Below are 13,227 nucleotides of genomic sequence, written 5' to 3' on the forward strand. Positions count from 1 at the left end.
AATCAACGTCGTCCATGCCAAACACATTGGCGTGGCTTAAATACCTACACCGACGGTGGAACACGAACAGAAACGCTGCCATTCTGGACGGTTCTCCCACATCTCGCAGCCAAATTACCCAAACTTGCCAAGGTCGGAGCCGGCAAGCTTTTCCCATCCGCGGTGGCTTCTCCCACGTCACAATGACGTCACAGCACCTCCCCGCGAGTTCCGAATATGCCACTCTCCGACCGCCTCGAACCCTTCGTTATGACGTCACGATCTAGGGAGTGACGGCGCGTGTCGTCATGCACGTCACCGACCAATCGCGGCGGAGAACTCGGGTTGATCTCTCCGTACCGAAGTTAGCCTCCCAGGTCAGTTTTACCGTGTCAAGTTTCAAGGAACTGAGAACAAACAAAAACGTGCCAAATTCAAGCTTGGGCGCGTTCGGAGACGACCGAGTTAGTGACGTGATTTACTTCCGGCACCATCTCCCGATAGGCGCAGCAAGCAGACAACACAGTGCGTTGTCTGTTCGCCGCACCTATCGTGAGATGGCGCCACAAGTGAATGGCGTCGCTGACTTGGTCGTCTGCGAACGTGGAAAACATTGACTTAATTAAGCTTTTTCTTTTTTTTGCTTTAATTTTTTACGGGAATAAAACTGACCTGCTCATTGCACACTCAATTAAAGTTCAAGTTTTTTGTTGTTGTTTTTTTGTGCAGACGCCAATTTTTCTGGTTTGTTTTCCAGCGGAAGGCCCGCTCGGGACACCCTGTATTTAAGGCCTCTATCTAAATTCACTCACAGCTTAAGAAATCGGGGGCGCTCGGGACTCACCACGTCCCGTGTTTCTTAGGTTGGCAGTGCCTATAATGCCTGATAAGATATGGGAGACGGACATAAGCAATCCATAGCGCGTTAGAAGCGAAGCGCCCGCACATCAAAACCCTCAACAGCCGGTCTTTGATTTGATTGAACTCATTATCATTACCGTCATTACTATTTCTCGTGACGCGGTATTAATGCAGGCAAAGCCTGTTTCAGAGGCGGTTTCGTGAACGAATTGGAATGCCCGCCTATTCACGGTTGCCTCGCCGCCTGTAAAGCGTGCTCTATCCGCATAGCTCTGCTGCACAAGGAGAAGCCTCCCGGAGAAAACAACTTTTTCGAACACGGATTTCCACTTGGCGGCGGGGGTGACGCGCTTTTGACTTCGCTTTTAAGACATTAACGCCAGTTTCCGGTCGTACCTATTTAGTTCGTCCTGACAAAGTTCTAAAATGCGTTGCGAGTTCTTTAGTGATTTGTTTTTCGTCACTGCTACGCCTGATTTAATACGCGTTCAAAAGGCAGCGTACCGCGTCCACGATTTAGTGAAATACTGGAGAACCTTTGAGCTTTCTTCCTTCTTAACCTACGAGGGTAGCAAATGAGAGGATCAAGGAGCTAAGATGGGAAAACAGGGCGTCGCTACTGCGCATGCGTATACTGATCAGTGCCCTTGTGGATTGAGCAGCGGTACGGATAGCCAGTTTAAAGAGGTGAACCACAATATAGCACAAAGGCACCAATCCCGGGAGAGATAGTCGTTTCGTGGCTAGCTCCTCATGGACATTTGGGGTTTTCGTATTCGAAACCAGTGTTTTTAAAGGAGTCACGCAGTGTTGCCATGTAACTTCTCATCGACTTCATTGCGCAGTTTAAATGGGCACTAAACTCCCAATGTATTTTTAATAATTAAATTAATAGGACACGTGTGTTACAAAAAAAAAATGCCTCCCAGGAAACGAAACCGTTCGCGTGATATTTAGGTTGCGAGACATATTTTGAGTTTCTGGGTTGTACATCTATGTCGCAAAATTAACTCTCCGCCGCCAAACATGATTTGTAGCGCAGCATTTACGTTGTGAGACAAATTTTTGAGTGAGATGTGATTAGAAACGTGGTTCTCTTTCGGCACATCGACCCGGAATCGAGGCACGAAATACAAGCACGATACTCAAGACTTAAATTGAGGCTCGCATAGTAAAAATTCCGCTATTTATTTTTGTCTTTGAAAGTTTAATGTGCGATATTCAGGGCGTTCAATTTTAACTCGAAACAAATTAAAGAAAAAAGGGGGAGAGCTAGACGAGTGCCGTTTTCACCATGTATTCATCTGGTTCGGCGGTCAAATAGGCGAGGGGTCATCGTCATTAAACGTACGTTAATCAATTAAAGGCCGTTAATTAACATTTCGGTTATCGGTTTTCGGTGTCATGTTGCAATCGCGGTATTGACAGAAATTACAATTAGAGGCCAGACCCGATAGGAAGTATTTCCAAAAAGGGTAATGGATTTTATATATTATTTTATGCATTTTCACGTTTATTAACCCGATTTAAAGATTGCACGCCGCAAGCTTTGCTCACAATGACACTTGGAATATGGACGCAGTCGTTTCAATCACTGTCTCGGCGACGTGTCGTTGGTGGGTACCCAGACGACATAAATGACGCTCTGACTGAAACCACTACGTCACTGTGTGGGCAGAACTTACGGCGCGTTTTGTAAACAATTTCTAAATCGGGCTAAAAAAAAAACAGAACTTGAAAATTCATTAATGATCATCTAAAACTATGGAATTCTACCTTTTTTTGTGCAAATTCATACCAGCTGTTCTGGCCTCTAGTTGTACTTGCCGCTAATACTGCAATTGTAACAAGACCCCTAAAACCATTCGATAACAAATAATGAACAGATTTTAGTTAATTGGTCAACTCACCATGACGAGCCTTCCCCCATTTAATTTCCGCCGAGCCTCGCAAATACATGGCGAAGACGGCATTTTAAGTCTGTTAGAATTTAAAGCAGATTAATTCATTTAAAATATGCCTTTTTATTCGGTCACTTTAAAGGAGCCAAAAAAAAAATGTTTTCGGGAGTTTAGTGCGCCGATGAAGGGTTGACGATCGGCGATAATTTTCTAGATGATGAAAATTACTGTATGGCGACTTACCTTTGAAGCCTAGATGGAGCAGCTGACTCGTGAGTAGTCGGAGCTCCAAGTTGGCGGAGTCCCGTAGCTGAGGGATAAATAAGAAGAAAAAGAAAACACGGCGTTTTGCGAAGCCTGCATCCTTTCTATACTTGCACTGTGCTGATGCGCGAGACCTGCGCAGAATTCAATGTTTAAAATTGATGGCGCGGATTTTTAGGCAGCAAAAATAAGTCTTCCTAATGCCGCAACGTCTTTAAGAGGTTATGTGATTACTTCTTTTGGAGTTTTAGGTTAAGTTGACTATATTTTGTTTTAAATATTACTTTTGAACTAACACGTTCGAACACGTCTCTCTTCGTCCAAGCAATTATCCCATTAAAACGCTTGTTGCCGTGTTTTTTTTTTTTTTTTTCAGCAACTATGTTTTGATTATGGATGTCGCCAACCGTATTTCGAACCTCAACATTCAATGTTGCATCTCAAGGTTCCTCTAGATCACAGGTTCGGAGAACCTACAAACGTTTAGCAAAATTCGTCGAATTTCTACTTGGGAAAAGTGTCGCGAGACTTCCGCACAAAATTTTCGAGATTTGGGCAACAAAAAGCTTAAAAGTTTATTATTTTGTAATTTATAAAATTAAAAAAAGAGACCATATCTGGTTTTAATACATTTTTTTTTGTTATTATTGTGAAACAAGGAGACAATATGTGCAATAAAGTTATGTTCGTTACCTCCGCTCAGTTTCGTCTGCTCGCTTTTTCGATTTTCGCGCACCCGCACAAAAGTCGAGACTTAGACTAACTGTTGTCAAACTTCGGTCGAACTTCAGTCGAACTTTCGAAAAACTTCGCGTAAGAAGTTCGACGAAGTCGAACCTGGTCGAACTTGAACATCCGCAGGTTCGCGACATACATATACTTGTCTTCCCCTCAAGAACCAGATTTAAAAATGTCCCCCTCCTCGCGGAGTATTATTAATTTTCGCCTTTATGTAGAGAATGAATATATATCTATATATATATGTAAATTTTTAAATTATATGTATGTTATCTTATCAGGAAGTACACGCTCTAAATGCTAAAAGCATAGTTTCTTTCTCCCAGAACGAGGTATTGTAAGAACTATTTCGCGCAGCGTATGAACAATGTACAAAAACCTCCTTTTCTTGTGAGATGAAAACGAGTTCTGCTCACTCCAATGAAGGTTTCCAGACGAGTCTTTTAAAAACGGCTTCATCGGCTATAATACATTTATTCCCGGATCTCCAGTCGTGCTTCGGCTATAAACTTGTCGATTTTTCTTCTCCCCATTGTTATTACATACTCGCTAACGAAATTACTTCTATGGACACGAGGTAGCGTAGCGTCGTATAAAAACTGGGTCAGCGTGCGCGACAATTTCCCCTTTTTAAGAACATTCCCCTAGCTCTTTTAGGATGAACAAAAAAATATATATATATACCTATCGGCTCAGCCTGAATGAAGTGCTCAATTTTATCTTTTCTAAGAAAGTCCAGAGGTGTAGATAAGCGGTATAAAAGCGTAAATTCTTCCGCTCCCGGGGCGCTTTAGGCCGGCAATCAGGGACGCTTCTTTCCTGAGGCAGGTTGTCAAATAAGAAAACATTAAAAAAAAAACAATACAAGTAAGTTTTTTTTAAAGCCAACAATTTGCTCCTACTTGCCGATAAACTCCCGAGGTAGAGTTTTAACCTCGCCTAGAGCGTTTTTCAGGCACTCCAATCACAGAATGCCGCCAAAATTGTTTAACGACGCTAAAAGTTTTATGTTTGTTTTTAATCGAGGAAGATACGGTTTTCTACCTAACCGGCGTAGATAAGAACTTTCTTTTCTCAACATCTGCTGGTCATCTAAAAGAGGATTGGTGACGTCAATGTGACGCCGCTGTACTTCATTTTACTTGGACCGCGCAGCCAACGCGACCACAATGTATGGACCCAATCAAACAGTGTAAAAGGTGGTGCGTTTTTTTCCCGGGCTAAACCACACACGCAAACACACGCACGCACACACACACACACAAACAAACAATCAAAAGTCAAATTTCTGGTTTTACGTGTTCAACCAACGAAGGGCATTTGGCACGCTCCAACGGAGGACTGGGGATTCATTTAGACCACCCTAAGGATATTTTGACGTGCAACCGAAAGTTCGACCTCACGGCGCCTCGTCCGCAATAAGCCTCCATCGTCAGATTGCGGCGCCCCTCGACCGGGATTCGAACCCGCCACCTGGGGATCCATAGGCCGCAGCGCTGTGCCTCGGACCCATCGAGACAGCACACACCCACCCCCGCACGCATACACGCACACGCACATGCACACGCGCACGCACGCATGCACAAAACGTGAGAACGCGTCGCCTTTGCTCTGCGTGATCGGTTTCGTCGGTGATTGGCAACGCGGGCGATGAGCAACTTTAGGCGTTGCTTGACGGGCTCTGTACTAGATCGTAGCGTGGGCTGCGGTTAGAGTGAAGTGTGGTATAGTAACGCTGATTGCGACAGACCCTATTATTTTCTTGGCACGTTCATTGTGACTCTATACCCCGTTTCGCCTGATTGTTTATACGCCGCGCGAAGTGGTTTATACAAGATTTGATTGTTGGAGGAAGAAGCGATATTTTTGGCGTTTGTCACTTGTGCGTCTTGATAAGATAAAACACACACACACACACACACAAACACACAGTGTGTTTAAAAAATGCAGGCCACATCGCTTCTGCGAAAATTAAGCATCGCACAGAAAACAGTTTGATGCCGTATTGTTGGCTTAAGAGCCTATTTAGAAAAAATGATAACGTTTAGATAAACAAGCTTTTTTTTTTAAGAAAGTAACTTTTTATTTGTTCGTATTAAGGCCAAAGTTCCAACTAGAACCTTACTGGGCATTTTCAATAACCCCTATATCAACCCTTTTTAGGCAAGTATAAAGCATGCTGAGCGTTTTATCATGTTTTGAAAAACCCTTCAATTTTGACGCGCACTCCGGTTTCGGCTTCTTATCCAAGCGCATCTTGGCGGCAGCTTTCCTGCCCTTGGACGGCCGAGGCGCAGAACCAAGGCCAGACAATTCGCCAGTCTCGCAACACTTCTGTTCGAAAGATCATGACGTTGCAAGATAGGGAGGCGGGCGGGCGAGACTGACGAATTGTCTGGCCTTGGTTCCGCGCTGTGGCCGTCGGAGGGCAGGACAGCTACCGCCAAGATTCGCTTGAATAAGAAGTGTCGACTAAAGTCAGTGACTTAAGCCAACACTAAGCCGTCGAAGCGTAATACGGAAAGATACTTGGTAAAAGGCGAAGGGTGAACGGATAGGATTGCATTCGCTCCATTCACTCCCTTACAGGTGAGGAGTCGACGGTAATTACTGCTTGCTTGGATGACATTATACCAGGATCCTCGTTAAGTCCGGTTCGTATTAAATTAAATTTGTAAATAAGATGGGATTTTCTCTGATCGCGATCACGTTTGCTTCTGATGTTAGATTGTAAAAATGTAACGTCCACTTTGTCAAAAGTTTCTTTGGGTAAACTCATTTGTTTTGAAAGGGGGAGTTTAGGAAATGATTTTACATGTGCTCTTTGGCTGTTAGGTCTCATTCGAAAAGGTGTGCTCGTCTGACCCACGTACTGCTTACACCAGGTGCCACATATCAGGAGGTATATCGGAGTACATGTGCCGCAGTTTTAGGTTACCGTGAAATATGTAGTAAAATTGGAATTCGTACACTCTACCTGGTCTTAGGTGGCGAGTGTTGATACACCTCGCGATTTGTTCTTCCGCATGGGCGGACTGCCAGTGCTTTCAGCGCAGGTTGTCTTAGGCCCGACAATGGCGTCCCTAAGATATCGTGAGCGCCTGTAGACTAGATGGGGAACGGAAGGAATATTTCTTGCAAGGCGTTCACTTTGCTGTCAAAGGTTAAATTGTTTTCTTAATGCGGGTGCGACTTTCGGAGACTTCTTGTTCAAAGTTTGCACGAGGTTCGCCCGACGCTCCTTTGTCTGAGAGGCTACGACCAAGGGCGTCTTGATAGAATGACATTTATCTAATCTAAACTGCACCAAAATATATCTTAATTCTTCAAATAAAGAAGGAAATAATACTTATCCGCGACGAACCGGAATTTTTTTTTTTACTGCGGTTTTTGAGGTGGGAAAGGGGTATAATTCTAAAAAAAAAAGCGTCTGTATGCATAAGATGGCTTTTCGTTGGACTTACCTTAATGATGGCCGCGACAGCGACGAGGCCCTGCGCTCTTTGCCGAGCCTCGGACACGTTGGCGTACAGGTCGCAGTTGTAGCCCAGGATCTGGAGCTGTACGCGGAAGCCGAACACGCGGGGGGAAACTTTTAGACGGAGTTCTCGTTTTGGCAAACATAACAGCCCCGAACGTGGGCAGTCGCGAGCAAAATAGGGAAGGCCGAGCGAGTGCGTGATTTCTTAGGCCTTTAGCTCCGCCTAACAAACAAAAGCTGATTTTTGACAGGGCACGTGGTGCGCTTGCGCGATATTTTAGCGGCTGTCCCATTTAACTCGAAGTTCTCTGAATGGCCAATGAATGCTGGATGCTAGTCCCCAAGAGGCAAGGCGCAGCGCCTGAGACGGCACGTGCCATCTCGTATACACTGTCGAATCTCTCCCGTGGACTACAGTTATGGCGGCGTCGCGACTGCCCCGGACGCTTGGCAAAATTAGACTATTGAAAACTGTTTGTTTAGTTACATGAGTTACACCTTTTCCTGGTTTTATACACCTTTCCAGCGCACCCAGGCGAGAAGCGATGAATAACTGGGCTGTGGAAGCATGGGCAGCGTCTTATGTTTCCTGAAAAAGAGGTACTGCGCACGCTCAAAACGCGTTCCACTGCCCAGCGGAACAAAATGGTGGCGCGCAGACGGCGACAATTAACGCAGCAGCAGTGTGCCGGCCGCTAAAAAAGGCCGCTAAAATGCTACGCGCGTGCACTTGCACCACTTATGTATAGTTCATCTTTTCCATATCAGCGTAGCCTGCAGGCCTTAGCACACTTTACGAACGACAGCGCGAAACGAATTATGGAACCCCTAGATAACGAAATAATTGATGATGGTGATCGCAATTATTGGGATGATGCTTGGGCTAGATAAGGTCTGTTAGCTTCTCTTTTCGTACCGAAAAAGCAGTGTAAGTGCCATAGCCTCATATATCCTGACAAAGCCTGGCAGATCCATCGCCACGAGAAGCGGCCGCCGAAATGGAAAAGGTGGAGCGGCAGACAACGGATGAGAGGAAAGCCACGTGACTGGCGCCCCACTGCGGCGAGACGCCGAAACACACTTCCCTCGAGTGAACAAGTGTGTTTTGAGTCCTGTGCGCTGACGTCCAGGTTTCCCGAAAAATGGTTCTTTGATGCTCTGTGCTACCAGATCCTCGCGCTCCAAATCTGCGACCGGGCACTTTATGGCTCCGTCGTCGAACTGCCAGGCTTTGTGACTGTAGAGGAGGCCATGGTAGTACGTGCTCCGCTCCAGATAGGTTTGAGGATAGTGAAGTTGATGAAAATGTTGGTTATGAACAATGATGACGACGACCCACCTCGGCGGGAAATACGAATCCCGACACGGAGTGTTCTGAGCCGCGGTCGTCCGTGCGCCCGAAGTGAAGCCGGAGCTCGTAGACGCGGTAGCGGTACGAGAGCGGACCCATGCTGATGTTGACCCCGCCGTGGTCGTCCTCGGACAGTCGGAACACGATGCCCTGGCCCGTGTTCTGCAGTTGGCCGTTCACCTGCGCAGTTCCGCGGGGCCGGTCAACCGAACGCTGAATGGACCTTTTTCGACGACAGACGTCACTAGAGACTCTTTTAGCAGACAATACGCTAGACCTTCGCGTTGCTAGCGGGAACTCGTGTTGACTGAGCATGCGTCCGCTAGGCCCGCACTCCCCAGTGTATACGGTGCACTCTAAGACAAGTCTGGCCGTAAAAGAACCCTTAGGCGTTCTTCAGCTCGTTGATATTTTGCACCCTGAAACGTTTTTCCCAAAAAAGGTTCTTGGTGAAAAATGTATAAGCCAGTTTTCTAACCTCTTTTTTTATGCGAAAGATGTCTTCATCACCCAGTTGCCTTCGTAGTGCGCCAGACGGCGATAGTACTTGAGGCGAAAATGTTATCACGTTCAAGAGAGATCGGTCAATTTCTAGAAATTTAAATACACAAAAATGGCACCCATTTTCTTTAGCTCACGCCATGCATGTTCATGTATTTGTGGGTATCGTCGATCGTGACTTTCTATTAATTTTTTTTTTATAATTGCGTAAACCTTAGTGTTAGATGACGAGTAGCTCTGTACCTTTTGGCATGTGGTCCTAACCGCGCTAGCGCTACATTTGGGCGTGGACCCAGCATCAGTCTCTGCATAGCTTATGTTCGGTGTAAACGAAACACGGTGAAATTATTTATGGGGGATGCGTCAGTTATTCAAGACGTCCGCAGTCAGCCGCAGGTCGATTGCTGGGCACTCTGAGCACTTATTAGATACGAGCGCTGCGTAACCGTTCGGCGTGAACTCGGCTCAGCTCGCATTGGACACGACTGCAATTTGGGTGTTCGGCACCGACTCGGATCCAATCACAGGCTTCGGGCACGAATGCATGGATCGACGGATGTTACTGGCTTTGTAGCGGGTGGTAGCTTGCGCCACCTATCCCGAGAGGTGGAGACCGCCAGTGTTGCTTGATGGGGTTTTGAAAAGGGTCCGCTTACCGGCACGTTTATCCGCTAAGCGTTAAGGCCCGTTCACACTCTAGCGACCTCTTAAACCTGGGTTCCTTAAAACTTGTTAAACCAGAGAACACACTGGCGCCATCTATTGGGAAGCAGTGTAAACTTGGCGGTCCGGCATATTTTTTTTTATTTCTCGCGCATTATCCTTTCTTTCTTGGCTCGAAAAACTTTTGTCAATGTTATAAACAAGTCTTTCTATGGGTATTACGCACATTTGACCTCGGAAATCCCGCAAAACCTTCGCTCTGGTGAAATGCAGTTCTAGGGTCACCGCATAGATGGCGCCACAATGCCAGTGTGTTCCCTCGTTCTAAAAACATTTAAGAAGTTTTAAAAGATCTCGTCTCTCCCAGTCGTACTCGGTCGCAAGAGTGTGAACGGGCCTTCACGCTCTCGCGTGATGACACGACACCACTCGTCGACACCAGTTCTGCACGACTTCATGATTAGTGTGCGGCGTGTTTGTGTGCAGCTTTTAGGTCTTTGCCAAAAGCCAAAAGAGTGCGCCAAAAGGTACAACCTTTTGGCTACAAATGAACTGCGCCAGGGACCTTTGCATTTTTTTTTCTAAAACGAATTTTGCGTATTTAGCTTGGTTGAAACTGGAAAGCTAAGGCCGGCTTGGTCGAAACAGCGTCATTATGCCGGAAGGTGGCGGGTCACCGAATACAGCGAATACACGGATATGAATGGCGTCTACGACCAAAGGAAACATCCCCATTTTCAAATTAAAAATATTTGCAAAATTTTTTTATAATTTCTAATTAAAATACCAGTAAGTTGCGTATGTCTGGCAGCTTGTTCCAACCGATATGTAGCGCTACATTTAGACTGATGCTGAGCGTCCGCGCGATGCATTGTTTATTTTTGTGGTGAAAAAACAAAACAAAAAAAGAAATACCATTTTTTCCTCGCAAACACCCTTTACTGCTTTATGCGCATAGCGCAGTGTCCTCCTTATTTCTTGCGGCAAAACGCCTCCCATTCACCACTTTGGCCCGTTTATTTCTCGCATCAAACACTCTTAATACTTCCTTGACAGATGCCCGCATACGACAAGCATATGTCTACCGCCTTTTAATACTCACACTCTGCGCGGCTGACAATGTATACAAATTTCCCGGTCCTGCGTCGACAGTCACTAATTCGTGTCTATATCTCGGTATTCTATGAACGGGACAGTGAACGGGCAAATAAAAAGCCGGCGATATTCCGGTTCTTAAAAACACACTCGAATGAGAGATTCACCTTCTCTTCGAGGAACAAGCAGGAAACTAAAAGCTATGAAAACACAAAGTCTCATGATGTACAGTACGTTTGGGTTGGTCCTTCTCTTGGTACGTCTCTGCCGTCTTTGTTCCTCGACACAAAAGAATCTTCTAAAAGTCGGACCCATTGTAGTAAGTCCTCGAGCCACACTCTCACTCCGGTGCTTTGTGGGCCTTTAATAATTGGCCCACGCCCAACTGTCTCCTTTGTTTCGACCGCAGCGTCGGCTATCATAGCAAGCGCCGGTGGCCGGGGGAGGGGGGGGGGGGGGGGAGGGGAGTCCATTCCACTTTACTCGAAACGTCTATTTCTTCATCGCGCCTCGAGGGGAAGAAACGAGCGCTGTCTTCTCTTTTAATCGCGTCGGTTATTATCGATCCGTTATGTGTGTGTTCACGCACCGGAGCTCGGCCAACACAGCCAACACCGGCCGCCGTTTCGCAGGTTCAAGCGAAGCCGTCGCTAGGATTTGATGGAGGCAATCAAATTGCGCCGAAAAGGCGTCGGCACGATGTTCGTCACCTTGATGTTGTGCTTTTTGTTTGTTTGTGCGTGATTGAATTTAAACACACACTTCTCGAAGAAAGTGGCATATAAAATATGGCGGTTCACCGGTGCTTCCGAATGAACTTCTGAAAAAGGGTATATTGTGTATCGGGAGACGCAGACAGCTTTCTCTGAAGCTTCGAAGGCGCAGCGTGGTGGAGGGTTTGTCTGTTTTTTCCGGATGGATTGATGGACGGATAAAGTGGATCATAACGGACGTATCCACCTTGTCACGCGCGGTAGCTCGCGGTACCCATCTACCTGACATTTGGAAGTCATCGTTGTTAGACTGTACAGTTGTGCACGAGGTTGCCAGAATCAATCAAAATAAGCGTTCCGAGTGTTGGGTATAAAGAAAGCAAGTCGTCTGCTTCTCGCACAAGAGCTGCGGTGACGTCAGAACCACACCGAGCTCTGATTGGCTCTGATTGAAAGGATAGTGGGTAGACCTCGATGCTAGACGCCTTCAGGTCTACCCCCTATTTTGTTTTTTCAATAAGCCAATAAGAGCTCGCCGTTCTGACATCATCGCAACACCTGTGCACGAAGCAGAAAACGTGCGCTCCGCATACGGCGCGAAAGTTTGTCTGCTATTTGCAGAGAGGTTGCGATGATGTCAGAACGGCGAGCTCTTATTGGCTGATTGAAAAAAACAAAATAGTGGGTAGACGGCGTCTAGCATTGAGGTCAGCTACTGACAAACGCTTGAATCGGCTACTGGCAAACGTGGGTGAGAGTCATTTCTTGCAAGCCAGCTTCATGAAAGCTTCCAAACTATCAGTTGTCTAGTAACGTTGACATAATTAGCGACAGATCACTGGCAAAGACCGAAAATTATTTACCCTGTATTTCTGGTTGCCTGGGCCATAGCGTAAAACAGATGTACCTTGAATGATTTTTAAAATATTGTCACTGTTACCGGAAGTCACCTGACGGCGCATGCCTGGATGCGAGTGCTATAATATAGGCCAGTGGTGTGTCAAAGAAACCCTTTAAATATACCTGTAGTCACTTTGATAACTATTATCATTTCCAAAAGCAAACAAATGAGTCGTTAGACGATTAGACAGCTTGAGTTTCGTCTGCATAACCGTCACTGTTTCACGCCGTAGAAGAAAACTTTAGCCACCGCAGTATCCCTCCTTGCCTGGGGCCTTTAACGTGCATCACTCAGGAGTCAGTAGTGATACACGACCGCGGACCGTTACGATGTTCATCCAGGTCGAAACGGAAGGGGTGGGGATGAAGCCGGGACCCCTGGGCTCTGCAGAGGGAGCTTTCGCTCAACGTTCTCCGAGCTGCGCTGTGTTAACGCACTTGACCACCGATCGTCCATCAATATTAGAATTTGTGGCATCTGTGGCATGCCCTCCGCCATCAGCGTGTTCATAGGTAGGCTGATATTTAAGCCATGGGATGGCAACAAATTTTGCAAAAGATCTATAGATGTCGTCGCTTCTGGTATCCGTTAAAACCTCGTTTTGATCTCTCCAGGCCGCTGGAAGATGCCCACGAAAAATGCGCGGTTGTGGCGCGTTGTTGTTTCACCTCACCTATATTTTCTCGCATATTCCAGGTGGAAATAACCTACTATTTTTTGGTCCCGCATAGTACCAGATACGGAACCCACGTTACAGAGAACGGAAGAAAAAAAAACAA

General features: G+C 46.2%; 1 protein-coding gene across 1 annotated transcript in view; it reads right to left on the bottom strand.

Annotated features, from left to right (window-relative positions):
- LOC8038837 (carbonic anhydrase-related protein 10) overlaps positions 1 to 13,227 on the bottom strand; it is a 97,348-nt gene that overhangs the window by 15,755 nt on the left and 68,366 nt on the right. The window contains exons 4-6 of the mRNA XM_029984383.3: positions 8,564 to 8,755; positions 7,208 to 7,303; positions 2,985 to 3,051 (exon numbers count right to left, since the gene is read on the bottom strand). Coding sequence (XP_029840243.1) covers positions 2,985 to 3,051; positions 7,208 to 7,303; positions 8,564 to 8,755 — 355 coding nt within the window. The remainder of the gene's footprint in view (positions 1 to 2,984; positions 3,052 to 7,207; positions 7,304 to 8,563; positions 8,756 to 13,227) is intronic.

The sequence above is a fragment of the Ixodes scapularis genome, unplaced genomic scaffold (genome assembly GCF_016920785.2).
Source record: "Ixodes scapularis isolate PalLabHiFi unplaced genomic scaffold, ASM1692078v2 PGA_scaffold13__105_contigs__length_92229423, whole genome shotgun sequence".
NCBI lineage: Eukaryota > Metazoa > Arthropoda > Arachnida > Ixodida > Ixodidae > Ixodes > Ixodes scapularis.